At 47.6% G+C, this 24,875-nt stretch overlaps 1 protein-coding gene across 1 annotated transcript in view; it reads right to left on the bottom strand.

Moving 5' to 3' along the window:
- Positions 1 to 9,245: 9,245 nt before the first annotated feature.
- MN1 (MN1 proto-oncogene, transcriptional regulator) overlaps positions 9,246 to 24,875 on the bottom strand; it is a 36,739-nt gene continuing 21,109 nt past the window's right edge. Inside the window, 1 exon segment of the mRNA XM_048964312.1 lies at positions 9,246 to 14,897. Coding sequence (XP_048820269.1) covers positions 14,713 to 14,897 — 185 coding nt within the window. The 3' untranslated portion in view covers positions 9,246 to 14,712.

Below are 24,875 nucleotides of genomic sequence, written 5' to 3'. Positions count from 1 at the left end.
AGAAGCAAATCATACAATGGCTGAGCTTGGAGAGGACATTAAAGCCCCCCCAGCCCTACCCCTGCCATGTGCTGGCTGCCCCCCAGCTCAGGCTGCCCAGGGCTGATCCATGGCCTCGGGCACCTCCAGGGATGGGGCACCCACAGTTCTGGGCAACCTGTTCCAGGAAAGTTCAGTTTGAAACCAAGGGCAAATGTATCTGCATTCCTCACCATGCACCCCCTGCCCCATGGCCCTCTGGGGCTCAGCAGCACCCACAGGGGCAGAGGCTGTGGGCTGCAAGCTGTGATGGCCCCAAACTCAGTGCTCAGTTTCACACCATTTGCTCTGGTGGGAGAAGGCTCTTTGTGATTAGCTCCATCAGAGCCTTGTGCACATCGATCTCATTATAGCCAGAAAGCTCATTTAGACCTTCGACAACAGAGGGAAATGAACTGTGATTCCGAGCACAGCCCACCAGCAGATCACGAATCCTCTCACTGCGAGGATACAGTTCATATTACATCCAAGCAAGAAATCTATCAAGTCACTTTAATTAATTCCCCTCCTCCAACACACATGCCTGCAAATTGGAAAGGTCACACCCTCCTGCAAGGAAGCGCTGTCTGCTCATCCGCTAAGGATGCTGGAAACCACTGGGCTATGGGTACACCAGTGATGGGCACAGGATGTCCCCATGGCACAGCACCAGAGCACACGTCCCGGCCCTGCTGAGCCCAGTGACACTCACACAGTGAGGCCAGCAGTGCCAAGGATGAGCAGCTCGCCCGTTCACAAGCATCTCAAACACTGCGTGGTATGAGAGGCTGATGGAGCACCAGTTGAGTGCTTACCCAGACATGGGAAAGTGAGCCCTGCCAGAATGGGGCAATGCAGCTGGAATCAGCAGAGCAATGCAACCAGCCCCAGGAGAGACAACAGCACTGCCCAGCCCAGCATTCAGTGCCTGGATGCTTCGCTGACAGCAGAGACAACAACTGGGAAAGAGAAGCCTCGTGGAAACTACAGGACAGACATGCTGTGGGAATGCAGAGGGAAGAGCAGCCACGGACATGGCAGGGAGTTGGATCTAGGTGATCTTTAAGGTCCACTCCAACTTAAGGCATTCTATGATGTTATGATACATACGAGAGAGACAGAGTACCCTCCTTACATTTCAATCTACCTTTGCATTGTGCTCTCAGAACCATGGAAAAGGACTTCAGGAGCTCACATCGGCTGTGTTAACCAAAAGATGCCCAGTTCTTAAAATTGTTGTCTTGCATTGCTGAGCACCTTCTCATAAAACATTAAAAGAAACAATTAAGTGTTAAAGCATAGAGTTGCAGCCAGGGCACCCAGCTCCCATGGTTCTGCGGAGGCGTATCAGTAACATCTAAGATTTCAGTGGCTGTTGAGGAGGAGGTGAGCCAGACCCACACATTGCTGCTTCATTTATGGAGACAGTGGTGGAGGTGGAGGGGCAGAGCTGGACAGGCTGGCTCTGACACAAGATACCGGGTGTAGTTTGGAGCAACACAGACTCAGTCCACCTCTTCATAGCTGCACTGTCCTGCTTTACAAATGGGAAATTCCTGGTTCATTTCAGAAGACTGAACCAGAGCAGTTATTTTCTGTGCAGAGCAGAGCTGCCTTTACAGGAATGAGTCATGGGCAATCACCTAGAAGGCTGCTACGTCTCTGCAGTTTGAAAGTCTGGAACAAGCCATCACTGTACCATATATGAGAGCAAAATACTGTCACTTGAGTTAAAATCCTGCTCTCTCTTCTTCCTTAAGCACTGCAAGGTGGCACAGATGGCGGGCACAAAATATGAGGGAAAAGAAAGTCAGAGAATCATAGAATCGTTAAGGTTGGAAAAAACCTCTAAAATCACTAAGTCCAACCCCACCATACCCAGTAACCACATCCCTCAGTGCCACATCTCCACGTTCCTTCAACATCTCCTGGGACAGTGACCCTAACAGCTCCCTGGGCAGCCTGCCCCAGTGCCTGGCTGCTCTTTGGGAAAAAAAATTGGTCCTAACATCCAAGCAAGTCAAGGTTCAAAGCTCAGTTTCAATATTTGTTTTGCTCCAGATCCATCCCATAAGCTTAGACCAGCAGAGACAGCGCTGTGGCATTACAATTTGTTCTTCTGCTCCTTCTAAGAGGTTGGTGTAAAACACTAAGTTAAGTTTTAGCCCCAGTAATTGGCTTCATAAGGGAACAAGAGTTCCTGCTCTTGCTCCCCAGGAAGACGTGGTAAAATGAAAATACGATCCCCCGCTTTCCCTTCTCCGAAGTTAACAATGGTATTCTAAGTACTGTCCTCATGATGCAAGAGCCAGGCAGCGAGATGGCAAATGATGGACAGGCAGCTGCGCCTGCAGAGTGCAATGGCACACAGTAACACTGTGCAGGCAAGGCATTTAGGTGAGTCACTGCAGGCTCACACACGCAATTTCCTTACATCAACGAGCAGCTTTCAGCTGTGCCTCCCACATTCCTCCCAGATAAGCTCCCTCTGCACTCTTTGGCCCTCCTTATCAGCCCCAGCGGGTCGTATGCAGGATGCAAGGCAGACTGCCTGCCGACCCCCGGCCAAACGTGGGAGGGGGCACCAAATCTGCTCCGAGGGTGGCGGCTCTCAGGGGCATTTCCATCGCTCGCATTTCCATAGCATCATGCTGGCAAAGAAAGGCGAGCGGCGGTGAAAGAGTGGCTCAGTGAGGTTGAGAAGAAGCTCTGCTCCACCAGCCTTTCAGATACAGAGGTCGCAGGCTTGCAAGGGTCAGCAACCCCTCTTAATATTCACCAAAGCAGAGACAACAAAGGCAAGCTGGGGAAAGGGAAGCGTTCCTGCCGAGTCCCATCTTCACTCTGGATACCGCTCTACAATGCGGTGATTTCAAACCGCCCATAGGTTAAGCTACAGCTTTCATCCCAATAGCCACGTTCCCGCTGAGCGCTGCCTGCACACGCACATCAAGCAGGGATGCTCGGATGACATCTAACCTCAGCAGTGCACACGGCAGCACCTTTCTCAGCCAGGCTGGTAATTTAGATCACAGAAGAGAGTGTGCCAAACGCCTAGCATTTAATAAGACCAGAAGGAGGTCAGCAGCCCTGTCAGAGCGGCACTTTAAAAGCTTCCATCTGATATAAATGTTATCTCGGACATCAGCAGCACTTGGTAAATAAAAAGACAAGTTCCACTTTCCAAAGCAAATTACTTGAATGATGCTTGGCTTTGATGATGATTCCTAGGAGTCAACTCTCTATTATTTCCCCTTCATACACCTGGGCATTAACCAGAAAGCCAAGGTCACTTGCTGCTTTCTCATTCAAACAATCTGGATTATGTCTCCCTGAAATCATTACCACGTTGTGACAGCAGCTGCAAAGCCCAGGGAAAGCACTTCCCTCTACAGCTGTAGGGCTGCCAGGAGCACTCACTCCGGTGATCCCTGCAGCAAGGCAGGCAGCCACAGCCACGAGCAGCATGGTAGCACGATGCAAGGAGCACAAGTGGGTGCTGGGACCATGCACAGAGCATGGGTGAGTTCTGCTCCTCAGCCAGGACTCCTCAGCAGCAGACTGGCCCTGTGGAGCAACCACGCACCCCACATCTCCTTTAGGCTCTGCAATGAGGCAGCATTGCTTCCATGATTGCTTCCCAGAACTATTCAACGCAACACCTCCACTGTGAAGCCTGGGTACTAACACAGCTATTGAGAACTGCCACCCAAGAGTACTCCTTTCCCAAAACAAGTTGCTTTAGAACAAAAGAGGGGACAAGTCACCTACCTGTTTTATTCCCTTGGGTTTTCATCATGCTGTGAGGGATGTGCCAGCTCAGTGCACCGTTGCCACAGGCTGTAGGATGTTGGGCTCTGGCCATCAGTGGAGCTGGGACCCCTGTGCCTCCCACCATCAGTGAGGATGGGCTCAGCAGGAGGGCTGCTGGCAGCCTGCGCTTTGTGCCGAGGCACGCAGAGCAGCAAGAGCACATGAGGAGTTAAGTTTCTTCTTAGAAAATGTGTAAAGATGTGGTCTGCACACTTGGTGAGCTGCAGCGTTTGTAGGCCAAAACATTTTGCTGCATATTTCTGAAATTATTTGTCAGAAAAGAACGTCAATGACATAGAAAATGAGTTGCAGATGTAACCTTTTCAAGCATCAATAATAACTTCAGACATTTGAAACTAGATCTTAACTCACAAGTGACTACATTACGCAGTTTCTGAAGCAAAGGCTTGAGGATCAGACGCAGAATTGTTACAGATCCCAGCAATGCTGCCTTGCTCCAGCTCTCCCACTTAGCGAAGAACAATTAAATCCCTGTATTTGCCAAAGCTGCTTCCCTTCCTGGGACCTTTCTTCCCTAGGCTGCTGCCAGACCCAGTGGGCATTCTCGGGTCCAGAAGCCAAGCCTTACAGCACGCTGCAAGCAGGACGAGTGCCTCTGGGCCATGTGGGTGTTGCTTTGTTGCACACGCAGGGCACAAGGACTCCTTGCTGGCACATAGGGCTGTGCAGCTGGGAGTGATGCTGCAGGCACAGACGGCCATCGGAGCACTCAGGGACCTGCAGCACTTCCTTGGCCCTGTGCTGCTTGTGGCAAGGCCAATCTGCAGCCTGAAGGTGCTTTGTTGCCATCTCAACGTCTTGTGGGATTGTGCAGCCACAGCCATATACCCACACTGTTGCTACCACATTGATACTTCTGTAATAAATATCACCACTGTGTTCTCAGGGGCACATGCTTAAGGAATTTAACCGCTGTAATACAATGGGCTCAAGTTGCCAAAGAATGTTTGTGCATCAGTGTGAAATCAGAAATTCGGGGAGGGGAGGCTCTATCTGTCAAAGGGCAGCACCACAGGGCTGGCAGAGCTGGCAGTGGGAGCTGGTTTGCATTCGATACGCATCAGCCCATCGAACACAAACATTCTTCAAAGCACTGCAGGCACAAGCCGGCCCCTGTGGCCCCCAGCCTGGTCCTTTCTGTGTAAATCACAGAGAAAAAGGACATCGCTGCGCAGCTTGGATTGAGATGAGATGACCAAGCTGTCGGGCCAGAGGTTACCTGTGCTGCCTCTGGGTCACATCGTGCTCCTGGCACAAGCCTGAGCCCATTGCTTTCACCCACCCAAAGGACACGAGCAGGATTTTAGACTGTATCCTCTTCCAGCGATATGGAGTGATGGTAAAACGTTACAATGATGTAAGGGGACCAGCAGTCACCTCTCAGCACAGCAGGCTGCCCTTCCTTGTGAGCACAGTGCCAATAAGGTGCATCAGGTGCACAAAGCGAACACATTTCGGAGGCTTCTGCCTCACTGCAGGCCCAGCCCTGGGCCCACACCAGGGCACCATGCTGCCAGGCAGGGCTGATCCCACTGCAGTGCTAGAGGGACCTGGGAGCTCCTGCACTGAAATCATCTGGTTTAATTACAATTATGATACGTGCCTCTCTATTAACTGTGAATGTTTAAATAGTTTAAAGCAGGCTGAAGGCAGCCCCTGCTGCGTGTGCTCGCAGTGCTGTTGGAAGAGCTGTTGGCATCTGAGTTGCATGGCACAGAACTGTGGGAGCAACACCAAACTCGGACCCTTTCAAAGCACAAATATTCCAATAAAGGATCCAGAGGACCTTCTCCATGGCAGAGGGAGGCCTGTGGGAGACACCTCAAAGCAAAGCCTTTCTGAGCAGACCTTCCCCTCACGCAGCAGAGCCAGTGTTCAATCCCAATGCACACATGGGATGCGGTCAGCACTGCACAGTGCATGCAGCCACCCCCAGGTCCCCCCAGGTCCCCCACACCCGCAGCGTGCCCAGCTGTACTGTAGGAGCTCCTATTTACCAAGAATCATATGTTTTCTGCCCTGGTCCTCACTGTATTCAGAACAGTTACTTAGCTTCAATAAGCCCCTTGTTAAAGCCTTTTCCCTTCTGTAATCTCATCAAACTAACCAAAAGGAGTTTGTTCTGAAATAGAGTCCCATTTTGTAACCTGGCTTCCTATAGGAGATCTCCCCACGCACGCTCGGCCCCTCCACCACAAAAGGGCTCTGCTTGTCCTGGTGGCTAACAAAACCCGCGGTCTGTTTGGGTTAGCCAGCAGGGGGTTAATGAAAAGCCCGGCCCTGGGGACTCCCACCTTATCTGCAATCATGAATTTATTGAAGAATGTGTTAATGTGCTGGATTTTATTCATCAGGGGTCAGGGCTTTTCAAATTCTTCCTCCCGGCTCCCCCTCTTTCCATCCCTCCCCAGCAAGCTCACAATGCTGTTTAAACAAAGGGCTCCCAACACAAAGAGCAAATTTACACAGTAAAGTTTTCTTGCGAGCCCAGAGCAGAGTCTGGAAGAATTCCAGCTTTATAAAGAGAAAAGGGGTGAGGGGAAGAAAGGGGGAAGGGAGAGAGGGGCATTTCACAGAGAATAAAAAGAAATCGAGAGAAGTTCCCACCTCCGAAGCTCAGCACTGCTGCCAGTTAACTCCAATGGGCTACAAACCCTCCAGGGCTCCAGCAGGACAGGGGCCCTCGAAAACCATTTTCAGTATCCTTCAGGAAGGCTGAAATTAAGGTGTTAATACTGCCATCCGAAATCCAGCCTATATCAACATTAAATACAGACTACCAATTCAACAACTTCGTAGAATCACAGAGAGGCTGAGGTTGGAGCCCACCCAGCTCCAACCCCTGCCATTGGCTGGGTGCCCCCCACCTGCTCAGGGTGCCCAGGGCCCATCCATGGCCTCGGGCACCTCTAGGGATGTATGTTTGTGAACCGGTAACATTTGCTGCTGATAGAACGCTGCTGGCCAGAGCACGTGTTTCTCTGAGCTGGTTTCACAGGTGGTGACATCCATGAGCCACAGCTGCACACAACGCAGCCCAGTGATGCCTGCAGTCCCACTCCCAGCAGAGAGAGAAGCTGGGGTTGGTGACTAGCAATGTGGGTTTTGGTGCTAAACTGAAATGCTGAGGCACCCCCAGCACTTTCTCAGTTTTCAGTGTTGGTCAGAGCTTTGAGAATTAGGGAACGTTGCACAATCCTGCACCGGTTCACCAAATAGGACCGAAGTGCACATCACCACATTACACCCACTCCAGGTCAGACGTGTGTGCTCAAAGCCACCAACATTTACACACGAGAGCTCCTTCAGCTGACGCCTTTCAGTTCCTCATGGCCACAGCAGCCCCCTCCCAGCCCCTACCTGCAGGTGATGGGGGGGTGGGGGATCACAGCACACTGGATCCAGCTGCGCTCTGGACAGATCCTGACTGCAGAACATACAATGCATATTTATGGGGTCTCCTCCGTGACAAGAATCCCAAAGCCTCATGCAGAAAATAACTAGAAGGACATAATTAAATCAGTTAAATGTCTTGGGAAAAGGAGACACACTGCAGCCAGACTTCAGCTCTCAGCACAAGGAACAACTTGGAGAGCACGGACTGTGAACACCCTCCAACCAAACACTTGCCTCTCTGTACTGAATAAGCAGAAGTCCCTGCCTAATGCTGGCACAGAGGTGGACTTCACCTCAGCACCAAGGCAAGCACCTCAACAGCATCCACAGAGGTCACAGCACAAGCTGCCAGTGTGCATGGCCAGCAGAGAGTGCAGGAACTGGGGAGCGGCCACTTTGTGCCATCCATTAGCAGACAGCGAGCAGCGAGCTCCTCTAGACCCCAGCACCAGAACAGCCACTGTGTGGCAAAGGGGCCATGTGAACCCAGCAGTAACAGAACTCAAGAGATAAGTGCAGCCATCTGAGCAGAGTGAAGTAACCATCATGGCAATGTCTATTCCAGAAGGGGAGGACTGGGAAGAAGCCAGGGGTGAGGAGTGGATGCTCCCTGTGACCAAAGCCACGCACCTGGTCCCACAGGGACTCTAATCACACCAAAGGACACCAGGAAGGCTGGCTCCCCTCTCTAGTTTCTCTCTCTCTCAGGATTAAGGGAAGCCCAAACTTACAAACCACTAATAAGTACATGTCCCCCTCCCCTCTCCCCTCCCCCCCCCCCCCAAAAAAAATCCAATAAAAACTTACAGGTGTTGGTTTTGAGCTGAAAAGTTAGCAAAATCATGCACGCTTCTTGCATAGCAAGAAGCAAAAAGCTGTCAAACAGCTTACACCTCTTTCACGTGTTGCTCTGCCCCTTCAAGAAGATGAAGAGCACAGTTTGAACATTAAGTGAAGTTCCTCCCCTAACTGTCTTGAAAAGGGTCTCAAAAGTTTCTTCTGTTTTTCCATTTGTGCTCTCAGCATTGCAAAAGAACACAGAGGGATCGTATGGAATACAGCTGGTGCACTGTTTGCATTTTGATGCATTACGTGTGAGTTAGCAGATCCTCATCAGCATAAAGCGCTGCTGCGAAGGCACGGGATCTGCACATGGGCTGCGGGAGATGGGGCGGCTCATCGTTCCATCACACACCAAAATGCAGCACCGCACAGCTTTCTGCATCTCAGTCACAGAGAATGCGACGTTAGAACGGAAGAAACAACCACATGAAGCTGAACAGCTCTTCTGCTTCCTCTGAGTGTGAAAGACAAGTAAGGCTGTTCCCTCGGTTCAGAAATGCATTCTGACATTGCCTGGCTGCCCAGGTTACTGCTTTCTCGTAAGACATTTTTCCTGACGGAAAGGATTCTTTGACAAATTCACAGGAATGTGAAAGGATTAAGAGTATGAAATCTGAATAACAGAGATGGAGGGATTTTTAGACTCAGTTGTAGCCTGTTTACTTTTTACTCACAGAATTGAGCTCAAAATCTTGCCTGAAGAAGTTTTGTTAAGGATTCAGATCCTGGCTGACGCAGGAAAGGAAGAAGCTTCAATACACGCAGAAACAGTCAGCAAAGCCTAGCAAACACTAGGAGAAGGGATGCTCCCTCCCTGGAGGTACAAGGCCAGGCTGTGAGCAACCTGGTCGAGTGGGAGATGTCCCTGCCTACAGCACAGGGTTGAAACCAGATGATGTTAATGTTCCCCTCCAACCCAAACCATGCCATGACTCTAAGAAAACTACACCTTGTTGCAGTAACCTGGCTCTGGGTGAAGCCGTACCACTGAGGGAAGCCAACTGTTAGAGAGGACCTCCCACATTCTGCTGAGATTTGTTCTGACCATCACGAGGCCCAGGGTTTACCTACATGTGAACAGCATCATTTCCATTCTTCACATTCTAGGGGAAAACAGGAGTTACTGCAAAAATCAAAGAACATGGCATGACATATACAATAGCCACCATTAACATCATATTTATTGTTATTTAGTTGCTCAGTAAAACATATACAGATATGTACAATATGCATGAATACAGAAGACTGCACTTTACATATTTAAAAAAAAAGGAAAAAATAACACTCAGTTTCATGAGCTATTGTCACAGTCTTCCAACCAAGCATTTAAGAAATGAATTTAACAAGAATCCCAAAACAAAAAACAAAAACAAAAAAAAAAGAAGAAGAAAAAAAAAAGAGTACAGGATTGCCTAACACACAGCAGAGTCAAGTTTCCATATTTTACATGTGCAATAACATCTTTCAGAAGAGTTTGCTATGCAGTACGGATTACCAGTGTTTTGATTTTTATTTATTTATTTTTTTTCTTTTCCATGAACCAAATTCGGTTTAAAGAAATCACATCCTTTTGCTTAAGGCTGTTTTAAAGCTGTAATATTCTCGGGTAGTGAATAGTGATAAAGTTATAACTGCCGGAAATCACAGCCTGCAGTTTCATCAGTCAGAATCTATGAGTGGGATGGACTCAAACCAACAATTTTAATAGAGAATTTCTAAGACAAAATTAGACTATTTCCTCCATTAGCCTTAAGCAATAAAGGAGAAACAATCCTATAAAAATGGGTTATGCTCTTATACACCATCCATCGAACAGCTGTGAATCCAGCATTTGAGACAACCTCACACTGCAGCTTCAAAAAAATACTCCAGATGTACCCATTCTGGGGCTTTTTGTCTGCTTTCCCCACCTGCCTCCCACCTCCTTTCTCCTTCCCAACAGCAGAGCCAACGCACCACGTTTCAGCCTCCCATGACCTGTAGGAGCCCTGTCCTATGTGACCTGTAGGGTGGCATGTCCTTCTTTAAGGGACATGCCAACATTTGGCCTTGCTGGTGGTGCCTGGAAGCTGTGGGATTGATCTCCTGCACTGGAAGGGCCAACCAGCCTCAGGTTGACGATGCCTGAAAGCAGTATCCAAGAAAGGGTCCTCAAAACGGACCTGGTGGCTTCGATGCTCATTTCTTCCCACCCAAACACACCTTACCTTTTTGATGAAGTTCCCTGTAACTAAATAAAAATGAGCCGAGGCCCTCCCTCACTGAGGTTCTAACAGCTGAACCAGAACAGCAGAGAACTTATGAACCCCATGAAAAAAAACCCCAGAGAAAATTCTCAGGAGTATTTCATAAATAGGGCCTATTCCATCCTTTTTTTCTTGGCCAAAAGACTTCACTCCTCCCAGTTAAAATGCAAAACATCTATTTCTCAGTTTGCTACCACGCTTTAAGTTAAAGTACAGATTTTCTTTTAACATACACCAAGAAGGACCAGCAGACGGGGCCAGGAGGAAATGGAGCCTCCAAGGCCAAGAACCAGATGATGGGCAGCTGCCAACCTCCCAACTCAAGCAGCTCCTACAGCATGGGGCTGTGTGAGAAGTGAAGATGCTGGGCAAGGCAGAAAAGGTTTTTCAGAATACAAAGGCTGCTCTGAAAGTAATGCCTCCTACTTATTCCCATGGAAACTACAACAGATACAAAGAGATAGATGCACTACCTGATGAAGCAAATTCTCAACTTCAAGATACTATTTTTTCGACAGGGGCACCACCATTAGCAGTGCATATTTGCCAGTGACGAACAAGAATCTGCATGCCACGCTCATCAACATCTCATTGCCAGCAGGAGTGACCCATTGCTGCTGTGCCGAAACTCACCACCCACTGTGCTCATATCCACTGCTGGGTCTCCATAAACGTTCAGCAAGCGTCAATGAGTGTCAGTGGGGGCCATTTTTTCCACATGGAGGAATTCCATTCCACAGCTTTTCTTCATATGCACTTCCATGTCAGACGTCATTTGTCAGCCTGCCCCTCTGCTGCCATCTGTCACACAGCAGCAGAATTAACGGGATGTTTGTGGAAGGTCCAACCTCTGCTGCCGTACCAACTTCCACCTCTGATGGCACAGGCCAACATCATAACACTGGAGGCATTACTTTCAGAGCAGCCCTCTTAAATAAGAGGCCATTATTTTAGCTATGGTGATATTTTCTATATGTTTAAAAAAAAGAGAGTGCATTCAGTGTTAAATTAATGGAGAAAATGAGAGCAGTAAAATTACCACAGGCAAAGCAAGCTTTGTGTCAAAGCTCTGGCACGTGCTGTCTGTACCAAACACACCAGGCTGTGGGCATGAAATTGTCCTGGTCAGCATATGTACCGATTCTGTTCTGATCTTTGGCAAAAAGAAAACCATAGAAATGCACACCAGCACTGGCATTGCTGCCACCTGCCCCAGTATAGAGCTGCCACCTCGTCCTTTTGCTCAGTTGCTATTGTCACTCGAGTGTAGCGAGACTGAATGTCAGCAGCAGGACTGCACTTAACTGTATTCTTTAGTAAAGCAATACGGACAGTAAGGCCCACAGGAAGGCTGACCACTCTTTCTAAAGCCTCACTACCTGCAAATCCTATCTGCCCACTGCTCCCACTGCACAGCTGACAGAACGGCCCCAGTGCAGAGACCCCATCCTCTCCTCATCTCTTATGATTTAAAACCCTCAGAATTCTGCTGTTTTTATGGGCTTGTTTCCAATTTGTACTCCTATAACCAAGTGGAAAAATAAGTCCTCAAGGAATGAGAACAACTCCAGGATAGAAGCAGAGCTGCAGAGAGCAAACCAGAAAGGAAGGATGCTGAAGACCAATGGAATCAATGCATTTCTACTTACAGGAGGATTTCTCTTTAAAAGAGATTTGAAGCGTTTGATCCAGCATTCATCAAAAGGTCTCTTCCTGGTAGCACAGGGTGTGCATCCCTGACCTGAGGAAGCCTGAAAAACCTGTTCTCCTGAATGCAGCAGGAAAAACTAAAAACAAAGAAGCAAGCCATCAGGCCTGAGCGATGGTACAGGAATGCCATCAGACCATGAACTCTTCCTAAATTTTTAGCTGTAAGTGCTGAAAGACAGTATCATATGTCCAGGCATGTGCTTTGCTGGGTTTACTCCAAGACACACCTAGCTTCAACAAGTATAAGCTGAAATGAAAAGATGAGAACTGAGGCCCTAATCCACCGAAACACTCTTCCACGCTTCACTGGATACAGAAGTCCCACTCAGTTCAGCATATCCTTAAGTGATTTGCTAGACTGCATTTAAAGTTGAACACGTATTGTAGTGAACTGGGACTTAACAAATCACAGGCAAAGAAACGTCTTCCAGAGTGGCCAACGATAATTGTTATTCAACCTGGAGACATTTTATTGCAGGTCCAGGGAAAAGCCCCAAACTTTCAGTAGCACACACCTAAAAAGGTACAAAACGTGGCATGTTTTGTTTCCAAACCAAGTGTGTGAGGTGGTTCCAGTGAATTGCTTCAGCATAGGCAAAAATCCCCACCCTAGTGACAGCTCCAGCTTCAATGAAAAGCAAAGTAATATTAAAAATCAAGGCCCCAAACCCTCCATTTTTCCCAAAGTCAAGTCACTGACCACAACCATAATGGGAAATCGATCCATGCATGGTTAATAAGAGCACATTCAAATAACAAGAAATCCTGCCTTCCAAAACACTGTGAATCATTCTGAAGCCATAAATGATCAAGAGTGAGAATTTCAGACAGTGCTGTGGCCATTAGCATTGTAGGCAGAATTCCCTCCCCACTGATGTCTACTGAGAGCCAGACTTCAAAATAATTAAAGGCCCAGCACAATCATCTAAAAATACAAAGCAGTCTTCAAATTCCATCCCTCGAGAAGGGACACGTTTGGTGAATTCATGAGAGAAGTAATGAACAACTCTAGAGAGGCTGACTCTTATTTCATAGCAAAAACGTAACTCCCCAGCGATGCTACCGAGCTTTGGGGAGCAGAGGAAGCCAGGCTGGCCTGAGCAAGGGTGGGACTGCTCACACTCCCTGTAAACAGAGGATATGCAAATAATAGACAGCATTACGTAAAGCCACAGGAGTGTCAGATCATCGTGTCATTTGTGTTTTTATCTGGTTTGCTTCCAGCTTTCTTCTCCAATGAGTATTATCTACCGAGACCAGGAAAGCGTGGTTTTCCTTTTATTGTGTTCATCTAATAACAGCGTTCTTCACATGCATGGCAAAAATGGAGCCCAGCCTAAGTTTGGAAGGGTCTAACCTGGGGTGTCCCGGTCCTGGCCGACCAGGAAGTGCTGACCTTGGGCACACGGCCCTTGGTGCAGGCTGTCTCCAATCATCCACTTACTGTGACCACACTGGGATAGTTGCCACCGGAGCTAGGGTGGTTCCTACAGACAAGAGCATCACACCTCTGATCAACAGCATCTTCCTTCAGCTATAATGGGGAAAAATGGGAGCTGTGCTGCCGTGCGGCTTCACAGTGGCTTTGGGAACTCCAGCTGGATGCTGGGCCCAGACCCAACCTAGCAGAGGGCACTGCAGTAACCCAGCCCCATAGCAGAGCACAGTTGTTGGGACAGGACACTGCTCTGCAGGCTACGAGCAATGCAGAAGGGGCTCAGTGCCTTTGGGGATTGTTTTTTTCTCCAGCAGTTATAAAATAAAATGACAGCTCTGGGAACACCACCAGGAACACAACATGCCTGGGAACATGTGCACCCCTTGCTCCTCAAAGTGAGAGGCAGAGGAAGAAAATGCTGCTGCAACCTGGGTGTTTGGTGGAGGAGATAACAATTATTCGTTATTAGGTAAACTTCCTGTTAGAGCTATTTAGGGAATCATCTGTGTGCCTTCCCAGGCCATGCCTGAACCAGCCCAGTCATGACAGAGCTCCGTATCTGTGTTTCACAAAGGCAAACAAACAAACCCCTGTCCTCACCTCACAGAGAGATGGGGAGCAAATGAGGGAGGGAGGCGCAGGCTGAGCATTATTCATAACAAACCTTCATTTTCTGAGGAAAGGATCACTGCCTGAATGTTCAAAAGAGCATTAATCGTTTGGTTTGGATGTGACTGGCAAAAGCTGGGTGTCAATACATAACATAATGATGACAATTTCATTTAACCGGCATTTATTCCTGAACTGCTGTTCTTCAGGATTAACCATCGTAATAAGCATTGAGCAAAGCAAAACAAAAGAAAAAAAAAAGCAATGAAGAAAAGGAGGAGGAGGAGAAGTAGCATCTTTGTCTTATTATGACATACGTGACTTGGACATACGCTGAGATGAAAAAGGAAAAGGCTTCATCTATAAATGTATGCCAAGATTACAGAATAATGGGAAAACGTGGTCTAGCAGGAAAATCTTAAGCAAAAGTGTGCTAACTGCAGAAGGGTTAACACTGGTAACATACTGTGGCAGAAGATTAAAAAAAAGTTGAGGTTTACTTTAAATTAACCCTTTCCAGTCCATATGCCACTAAGCAGGTACCAACCTAGAAAAATAGTCCACCTAGCAGTAGCGGCCCTTTGAAATTAAAAAGAGAAAAAAAATAATTTCTTTTGTTCAAGTCAGGGCGGCCACAAAAGTCCCAAATCTGTTGGAGATGTCCGAGTGCAGGGACCTCCATGTCGGCACCGCAGTCCGGCCCTTCGCCTCGCCCACGTCGTCCGTGCAGTGCACCGAGAGGCACTGCAAGTGGCTGCCAGTCTGCGCCGCGGCCGACGTCTTGCTCGGGGGAAGGTCGTGGGCTAGAAAGGGTTCACAGAGAGAGCGTTATGAGAACCGTGCAGTGCAACATGCCAGCGCTCACAGCACACAGTGACAGCGTCCCAAAGCAAGCGGGATGGCCCCGCTCACTGCCCCCTCCCCGCACCGCGTCCCCGTGGAATTGCTTGCTCACTCCTCTGCATGCACCTTTTAAAGCAAGCTTTCAGCATGTCCAAATGTCCTGGATTTGCACAGCTAGCTATGCAGGTTCTACTGCACACTTCAGTGTCACCCACCAGCTCCCAGCACCCGAGTTGTTCATTCACCATCTCCTATGGAACAGGATTCCCTATTCAGCTCTTTTAGTGGAATACCACGACGGCACGCTCTTCCTCTCTGAAATCCATCTATTCTTGATCTCTCCTCCACTGCTCTTAGTCACATCGTTACACACAAAACTAAAAACCCCAAATTTCAGCCCTCGCCTTGTAAAATCTGCACATTTCCCTGTGCATCCTTCCACGGGGTCCATTCCACAGCCCTCCACTCGGGACACACCATGACTGCTGGTGGCCTGTTCCCTTCTTCCAGGCCATGCCAGCATGATGGCAAAAGAAAATGCTCTTGAAGATAACGGTCCCAGGAGCACCTCAGTTGCTGTGGTATCCGAGCCACGCCAGCAGCCTCTGCCAGGAGGGCTTCTGTGGGACCAAACACTGCCAGTAAACGGAGCAACAGCCCGAGTCGGGGCCAGAGACAGAATCCTGACAGGCAGTCTGCATTTTCTCTATTTCACCACTGCATTCATGTTCACCCAGGGGATGAAGAGTTACGAGCAAACAGGCCCCACAGTTCTGCTCCGATAGACCCAGAGAATCTGGCCGGGATGAAGACGATGCTGGAACACAGCACAAATGCCAAGAAATGTTTAACCTCATTACCTCGAAGACTTTTCTTCACGTCACCCTTGCAGAGCTCCTCCAAACTCAAGCAATGTGGCTTCAGTGCACATATGGGGTGACCACAGCTGTTCCACTTCACCTACTGCTGCACCAGATACTGGACAGGAACCCCACAGCTCTGGTGCTCCATGTTAGAGCATCTCAGAAGATACTCTTGAACGAGTCTGGAAGTCCCTGATTTCAACTGGAAATTGCTTTAAGTACTCAATTATAGGATGTCAGAAATGTTCTTATTCAAAATGGTATCATAGCACCATGCAGAGAAACGAACTGTAAAGCTGTGTTACACACCTCAGCTCAGCACAGCAGCATTCAGGGTTCACATTTCTGTACAACATTCTCAATTACTGCTGTAACAAAAACCAGCAGCTCAAAGGTGTTTTCTAAGCTCTATGTCCTGGAGTTGGCTTTGGACTTCCTCGTCAGTTTTGATAAATGCACTGTACCAACCAGCACAGCTGGAGCACGAGCAGCTCCCCATGCAATAACCAAACATACACTTCCAAAGGCTGCCTCAGCGCATCCTTTGCTCACACACTGACTTCTGCTCTTCTTTCCTGCTCCCCACACTCTCCTCACACCCCAGGCCTCCCCCTGCTCCCTGCACCGCCTGCTGCTGCCTCTCTGCAGAAAAACAACATCCCCACCTCCCTGGGGCTGTGCTCCAGCCGTGGCCCTTCACACACCGCTGACACACGGCTGCAGAGCTGGTGTGCTCACATCCTGCGGGCACAGCAGCCCTGTGCAAGGCAAGGACTCCCCGGTACGTTGTTAACAGGGATGAGCGAATCCTGGCTGTGATTGTGATGCCACTTCAGGGAAAATGCAGAGCAAAGAGAAACAAAACAAAACAAACCCCTAAATAAATACTGCGGGGAATTGAGAAAGGGAAACGTTCTTCTGATTTGTAGTTGTTCAGATCCCTTGCAATGCACAGTACTCAGTATTTTTTTTTTTTCATTCTTAGGTCTCTCTGAACATACAGGACATGCTGGTCTCAGTACAGGAAAAGCCAGTGCCTTGAGATTAGTCTTCGTGACAGCAGCTTTCTTCCTCTGCTGCAGAAAAAGAGGAAAGAGCACTGCTTGCAAACTGCTGTCACAGGAGGCCCAAGGATATCTGCAGTGGTTTAGCAATGAGCATTTACTGTAGGATGCAAGAGACCAGCCCTTCAGCTGGTACACTGACTGCAATGGCAGAGAAAGCACATCCCTAAAGCAGGCACCGTGCCTCACCCAGACACCAACAGCACCCAGAGAGCACCAGCTCCTCGACCAACAACCAAACAAGGCAGTAAAAGATATGCTTGTTTACTTGTAAATCAGTCAATTATATTGCCGTGGTCCACACACGGCACACAGCTCAGCATCACTGTGTAAGGGCTCACGTTGTCTTGGTCTATTGCTAAGAGTGCAGAAAATGACGCACACAAATTCAAAGTAAAAAGGAAGACAATGAGGGCTTGCAGGAAGGCTCCTAGACAACACGGTATAAAACATTCCCACCAGATTATTTTTTTCCAACATTTCTGTGTTGGCAAAGCTACGACGCTTTTCTGAAGAAACCCTCTGCATTAAGAAACAAAAGTTGCTCTGATCCACTTGATGAGAATCATGTTCTTAAACACGAGAACTGCCTGATGCTCATTCAAAACAGTACGTTCTCCCAGGAGATCTGTTTCACTAGCTTCCCTTACTGCTTCTCTGCCTCATCCAAGACAGCAATGTCCCAGCACCTGCTTTATGCAGTGCACACACTCCTGAGGGCTGCTGCTAGCAGAAACCAATGGGACCCAGCAGGTTAAAATTAGTCGGATAAAGCAAGATGGTGTCATCACTTCATTGCCTCGCAGTTGCCAAGTTTCAGATAAATCACTGTCAGTCATGAAGTACACCTAATTGAAAGCAAGGAATTTTTGAACAAATGATGTTTAAACAATTTGCACAACTACCTCTATTAGCAAATACCACCAGAAAGCTGGAAGCGTTATTATTAAAAGCAATACTCTTCTAGTGAGAGCCACCCTACGTGCTAAAGCCCTAGAGATGGTCTGGATGGAGACTTCTTATCCAAGCTGAAGGATATGACATGGCCAAAGGCAGGACAGGTGCTGGTACAACCGCCCAGAAGCGCTCAGGGCCAGGTTGGATCAGACCCTGAGCAGCCTGAGCTGATGAGGGCAGCCAGCCCATGGCAGGGGTTGGAACTGGATGATCTCTAAGGTCCCCTTTTTAAGCCACTTTGAGATTCTATCATCACAGGACAGTGTGTGACACTTCAAAATGGCTCATTTTGCTGGCAAATTTTGAAGTAGATATAAAAGTTAAAACAGTGCACACCATACTCACATGGAAGGGATAAGTACAAAAGCAATGAAGCGTCCAAAGACTGAAAGGCATCTGGAAACAGCTCAATCATCACTGTATCCTCCTAGAAAAAGCTCTGATAAGCACAAGTCCTGGTAGCAGCAACCTCCATGATTCCTTTATGCAATGATGTCTGTTAAATCCGCCACCATAAATTACCTCCTTGTTCCATTTTGTATTCATTTCAACTCCTCTGTCCACAGCAATACTCTTCTAGAGCATTTCCCTGCATGTTCTTTTGGTTGGTTATTCCTTCAGACAAGAGAGGAGCAAAACCCACCCAGCTGCACCCATTCACCACCCTGGGATGGCACTCACTGTCACCCAGAGCAATGGAAAAAAGCTACAGCAGTTCTACATCCAGTCACTGCAAGTATTGAGCTGAAATTTCTAGCACTGGAAACAATTGCTTCCTTTTATCTTGATTATAATATTCCATCCTCCCCATTACCCTGTGCATAGCAACAACCCATGCTCTGTATTTCAAAGGAAGATAAAAATGAGGAAAAGAAAACCCACCACAGCCGTGTATCCCAGCCCACTGTGCAAAACTGCTCACAGCAGAGAAAACTCCTGCAATAATCACTGAATGCCCTGAAAGTAAACGAGGTTTGATTAATATTACTAACTCAGCTTGCTCACAGGCATTTCTAAAAGCCAGCTACAACATCTGGAAGAGTTGGGTGACTATGGCAAGAAACATTTGCAAACATTCATTTGAACGTTGAAGTTAAGTCTGGTCACTTTCACACCCCTGACACGACTGCTTTCTGCCAGTACTGTCACAAATTAGTTTATTGCAGTTCAAACTGTAGGATCAAGGTAAATATTCCAAAGTATTCTCCGAATAGTTTTGTGGGATTCATCTGTTAGAACACACAAAATCAAATGTAAGAATTGCATCAAGCAGCTACGACAAAAATGCCATGCTCCTATATTTACAGAGGCATATGCATGCACAGACAGTTTCACATTCCTAAGTGCCTTTAAAAGTTTTTACTTTAATATTAAAGCTCGCTTTTGGGCAGAAACCATACAAGCTTTCAAACAGGCTTTGCCCACACAAACACATTTCAATCTCCAAGTCCTAAAACAAACAAACAGAAGCATAGCACTGTAAGGAGACTCTCCCCCAGCCTTCCCCTGTGCCCCTCTACCCTCTCACTGTGACCTTACACATTTAGGAAGCTGCTCTTTCATTCTGCTCTATTTTGCAAAGGCATGCATGCATTCAGAAAATAAAAGGTTTGTTTGTTTGTTTGCTAAGTATTAATGAAGGAATGGTAACAGACACATGATGGAGCACTGCTGCTGTCACATGCACCGTTAGTAAAGATACAGGGAGGAAGACAAGCAGTCCTTAAGAAAAAAAAACAAACCGCACACAAAAAATGCAAACACTGCAGACAGGTTTTTTAATATCAGCACGGGAATAACATGCTTCCCTTTACTGAGATTAGATCCTGACACACTCCTCAGTCTTGAAGACACCACGTATACATAGTTCCATTCCTTCTCACTCCCTCCTTAGCCCATGTTAAGCTGCTCCTAATATCTCTTCCACCAGGTAGCATCTTCATCTGCATTTTTTTAAACATCAACATCCTCTTAACTGTGACAACCCCACCAAACTCTACAATCGCAGATGTGTCCTGACTTTTAGGTAAGCTAATCCCATTAAGAGCGAGTTCACCTGCAGTGCTAGAATGCATTACACGCATCATCCTGTGAGAGATGAGATTACTCGAGGAAGGTATGGCCAGTAGCCAAGGCAACTGCAGATGCTACATGGGCAACAGGAGTTATGCTACTCTTCAGGTGCTGCTCCTGTCATTTCTCTAATTTTTGCCAAAGCCAACAACAACAAAAGAAACGAGAGACACTGACAAGCAGGGAGCAAGAGTGTGCAATTACAGTCTGGTAAAGGTCTGGTTTGCAATGGGTTCCACTCTACATTTCAGCGTCGCTGCGAGATTGAAGTGACAAACAGGAGGTGAAGATCCCTGGAACAGCCACGTGCCGCAGGGCTCGTCCCTTACACATCCTCACCGCTCTGACAAAGCCTCAGCCGCGGCTCGGCGCTGCCCACAGTCCCATGCGCCCAGCGCAGCGTGGGCCCGGCCGCCGCCGCCCTCAATGAGCAGCCAGGCGTAAAGCTCCTGGATTGCCACTCATCTTGTTAAGGCTAAATCAGACGGTTTGGCCAAAAACACTATATTCCCTGATCGGAGATCAGCTTCCCCTCTACCACCCGATAACCGCTCTTAAAGGATGCATTAATGGGCTCCTGTTCACTCTGAGCCCGTTAAGCAGAGGCCAAGCTAGCATAAGAGGGAATAGATTTGAGTAATGATCTCTTATGAGGCAGCAAACCTACATATAGTGTTTAAAATTATTCCCCTAGGACAAGATGTTTTTCACCAAATCTCCCACATGACAGTTTGACATATTGGTTCAGGCACATAGCTCTGCATCTGTACACACCACAGAATCATCTTTTTCAGTTTTCAAGAAAAATAAGGTCTGAAAACATTTCATGTCTCCGCACAGCAGACCGAGTCTCCATAGATTAATTCACTCCTAAAATGATGTTTTTAAACACAACCGTTTCCTTTCTGTTTACAAACAAACCAACGCAGAACGGAGCAAACCTCAGACAAAGGTATTTTCTTGAGCTCACAGTGCATTTGTTCACCAACACAAACACGTCTCCATAAAAGCTGCACAGCTCGGCTCCCTCCCCCTCTGGCACCCTGCAGCCCTGTGCTGGGTCAGATCTGTCTCTTCTAACCTCCCATTTCTTGGGGCAGTGACTGGCTTTGGCTCCAGGCTCCGTGCAGCACCAAGCACTCTGCTGGCACTCAGTGAGAAGCCTGACTTGCTCCATGACTGAAACCTTCTTACTCTGTTTTTAGCCCTTCACTTATTTTGTGTAATTGGTGCCATTTTTGAAGCCCATAAAACGCTTAAAGACACAACGCTCCTCAAGATAACCGGAATTAAAGCAAAAACCAAAAGCATACATGGTTATTAAGATGCACAGCTGGGGCCAATGGCACTTAATGAGGACCACACTCGAAACAGAGCAGGTGATTCCCCTCTGCTGACCCAGAATGCTACGCACAGACACTCCAACTCCAGAGTACCGGTCACATCTCATTCATTAACATTTCAAGAAGTCATTTGGCTTGGTCAACCCGTAGATTTATGGCAGGGATCTGCCAGCTGAGCTACAATATAAAAGCCTTTTCTCACAAAGGAGGGAAGGCTGTTTAGTCAAAAACGCGTGCACAGCTCTGAGCACTGCCCCACAGCACCAATACATCCTTCAAGCCAGAACCAAGAACTCTGCTTGTTAAAGCCTGTGATTTTGCAGCATATAGACGAGACATTGCTCACTGAGCAGGAGAGGCAAGGCAAGGAGTGGCTGCCACTGCTCACTCGGTTGGGAGCACAGCCCACTTACCCTTAATGTTGAGTGCTGCCCACCTCTCCATCAGACCATCAAGTCTAGCAATGTCCTCTGATTCTTAAATCCTCTTCCTGCATAGGCAGCATGATTAATTGGAGGTGCCTGCAATTCTAAAGGGAGCATGTATCAGACCATGCTGCGAAGATGTTTATTTTGCTTTAAGTGGTCTCAGAGCTGGCATGGAGCTGTATCAGCGCTCACTGCTTGCACAGAATTTAGATAACAGGAGACATAGAGTACCTGCTGTGAATACATATTGGGCTTTTTTCTGCCCTAGCTGCCTTTCACACAGATTTTCACCAGTGGAAGGATGAGCATACCACAACATGGCGGCAACCCAAATCCTGCATTAAGGAAGGGTTTGCTGTTACTCCCCTCCCTGATGGCTGTAAGGATCCAAACAAACTGCAGATTTCTCCCCTGAAGCTCCAACACCTAGCTAGGGATGGATACCACTTAAAGATACTCTGACTGTAGATACATGCCAGTGTCTGGAAAAACTGGTAAAAACATCACCAAGTAGAAAAAAAAACTAACCCAATCAGTGGAACTGGAAGTACTCATTTTATGCACAGCATGACCCTGAAGACAGAGAACAAATGACGTATGGATGAGGAGAAAGACATCACAGTTCAAAAAACATGTGCTCTGTCTATGCAGCTGGAAGAAGAGGAGGAAGGGAGAAAAACAGAATTTCCTTGTAGGAGAGCAACCTGCTGTCCATGGTTTTGCAGGCAAGTATGAAACTGTCTACACCTATTTATTTATCTGGAAGCTATTACTAAATTAGTTATTTCCAACTACATAGCTCTCTGAGAAGAAATACAAGCTCTGTATCAAGCGTGGGGAAGCCAGACGTTCTGGAGAAAATACATAAAACACCTTGGGATAATACCAGCTTCTGTTCCCTATTGCATGGCATGGGTGGGAAGGAGGGACAGGAGTACAGCTCACTGTTTTTAACTCATATCCTTCCTCTATTTTGGCTGTCACCAGTTCCTGTTTGCAGTTTAACACATTCATGCTCATGCTGGCTTTACTGCAAAACAAGCAAACCACACAGGGAAGTTAAGTTCTGACTGCCCCCCCATTTTGAAGAGGTTGCTGCAGAGGATTTTAGCTCATGTGTAATAAAAGCCCATTCTTGCAAACCAGACCCCATCAGGAGCTGTGGTGTTGCAGTACTGCTTTCTGCAAGGCTCATCCTGCCTTCCCCAGAGCAGACAAACCACTGATATGGAGCAGCGAGTGAAAGCTGAGCCATGACAGCCAAACTTTCACCTGTGGCCCACACTAATCCAACTGCACGGCTTCTGAACAACTGGTCTGTCTCCCAGCACCGCCGCCAATGCCGTGCTCCCCTCAGCCCTGCATGGTATGAGAAGCTAAAAAAAGCAAAGCAAACCAACTGCCACCAGCAGTCAAACCTTTCCTGGGCAGCTCCAAGAGAAAACAAGTGGAAGTCATGAAATTGCAACACGGCCCATCGCAGCTGATTCAGCTCTCCTGATGTTTCTATGCTACCATTTGGAGGCCAGTGAATCCACTGGGAGTTCTGGATTGTTTACTGTGACCTGAACTGATGACAAAGCAGAAAGTCACCCTGTCTTTCCCTCCCAGTTCATAATGCCAGTAGAGGCTTTCTTTGTGATTCGTTTTGAGGAGGTACGCATAACGTAGTGCACCTGTGAGAAAGCAGGTTCTGTTCTCTAAGCCAATAAACACTTGCTGGTCAGGAAAGACTGCCATTCGGAAGAGACTTCTATGAGCTCCAAGGCTCATCCGGGTGAATACCTGACAGGAACCAGTGCATCCTGCACCCCTTTTGGCAAGCAAACTTTCAGTGAAGTCGTGCTTTCCCAAGTGCCCAGCAACTATCGGTGACAGGGCTCCACACCTGGCACTGGGACCAGAAAGGCTCAGCAATAAAACAGAATTCTGTACACGCTTCTCAACGATAGCTGTCAGAAAAGGCAACCACACCTTGCACTTCTGTTCAGCTCAGAAAGGACCCAATGGTTTAAATCCTCCTTCCTGCCCATCACACTTACATTCAGACCCAGTATTAAGAAAACAGATTACGAACAGCTTCTCTGAATGCTCACTCCAAAGGACGGCAGCTCTTTCAGCCATGTCTCTCTCCACCTCTGCAGCCCATATGCAACACGAAGAGGAGAACTCCACAGTAGGAGTGAATATTGGCTGACTGATCCCATGTTTTCTCTGCTGTTGGCGTATATCACTCGCTTGCACTAACTAAATGCTCTGAGCCTATTTTCACCAAAGATAACAACCCACACGTCCATGATGAGCAAGGAAACACTGGATCTTGCATCCACTACTTTCAAATATATTTCACATGCACGCAAATTACCACATGGCAGCTTTACACGTGGCTCCAGACCACACGAAATCCACCTCTTGAGAGTCAGAACGCAGGAGTTGATAAAAGGGTTTTCTTAAAATATAAATTTCAAAGTGGAATTTTCTGCCCACACTGCAGTCAGATAGAATTGTTCAATGGACATTGGTTAGTATTATTTCAGGACAGACCCAAACTGAAATAAACTCTACCTAAATGTTCTGCCTTAAACGGCCACCTTAGCATTTAACAAGGAAGTGAGGGGATGAATGGTGGCTAACGGCCTTGGCCCTGCACAGCACAACTGGCCACCAGCAGCCAAAGCTCTGGGGAGAAATGCTCTGGAACTCTCACTCTCATAGACTCAGCCTATGCCCTGAAATCAGGTTTTACTGACCTCCAAGTTGATTCTTCCCCAGTTACAAAGGGGCTTCTCAAAGCACATTAATCAACAGGAAATAGCTCAGAGTTGGGTCTGCTGGCTCCACCATCACCACTGACTTGAATCTCAGCCAGAGGATGATACCAGAATGAGCAATATTTAACAGCCAACTCATTCTAAACCAGTCCTACTGTTGTAGCAAGCTTTGCTGCAGCTCGTTTCTTCTTGAGGACACGGAGGTCAGAAGTGGTAACATCACTTTCAGACCAATGTGAATCTCAGTACACAGAAGAGGCCTGCAAAAATAGCATTAAAATGCCCACTGGCACTAGCGTGGAAAGTGGGTGTATTAATGGAGTTTGTAAAGGCAATGAATGGATGGTGATTATGCACAGAGTGAAACAGAGGAGGAAACATGTAAATTCCAGCTTTCCCTCATCAGATTTGTGCAAGAGCCTACATAATTGCTGAGAAA

This window comes from Lagopus muta, chromosome 17 (genome assembly GCF_023343835.1).
Source record: "Lagopus muta isolate bLagMut1 chromosome 17, bLagMut1 primary, whole genome shotgun sequence".
NCBI lineage: Eukaryota > Metazoa > Chordata > Aves > Galliformes > Phasianidae > Lagopus > Lagopus muta.
The sequence above is the reverse complement of the archived record's forward strand: the minus strand, read 5'-3'. Positions and strand labels throughout refer to the sequence as shown.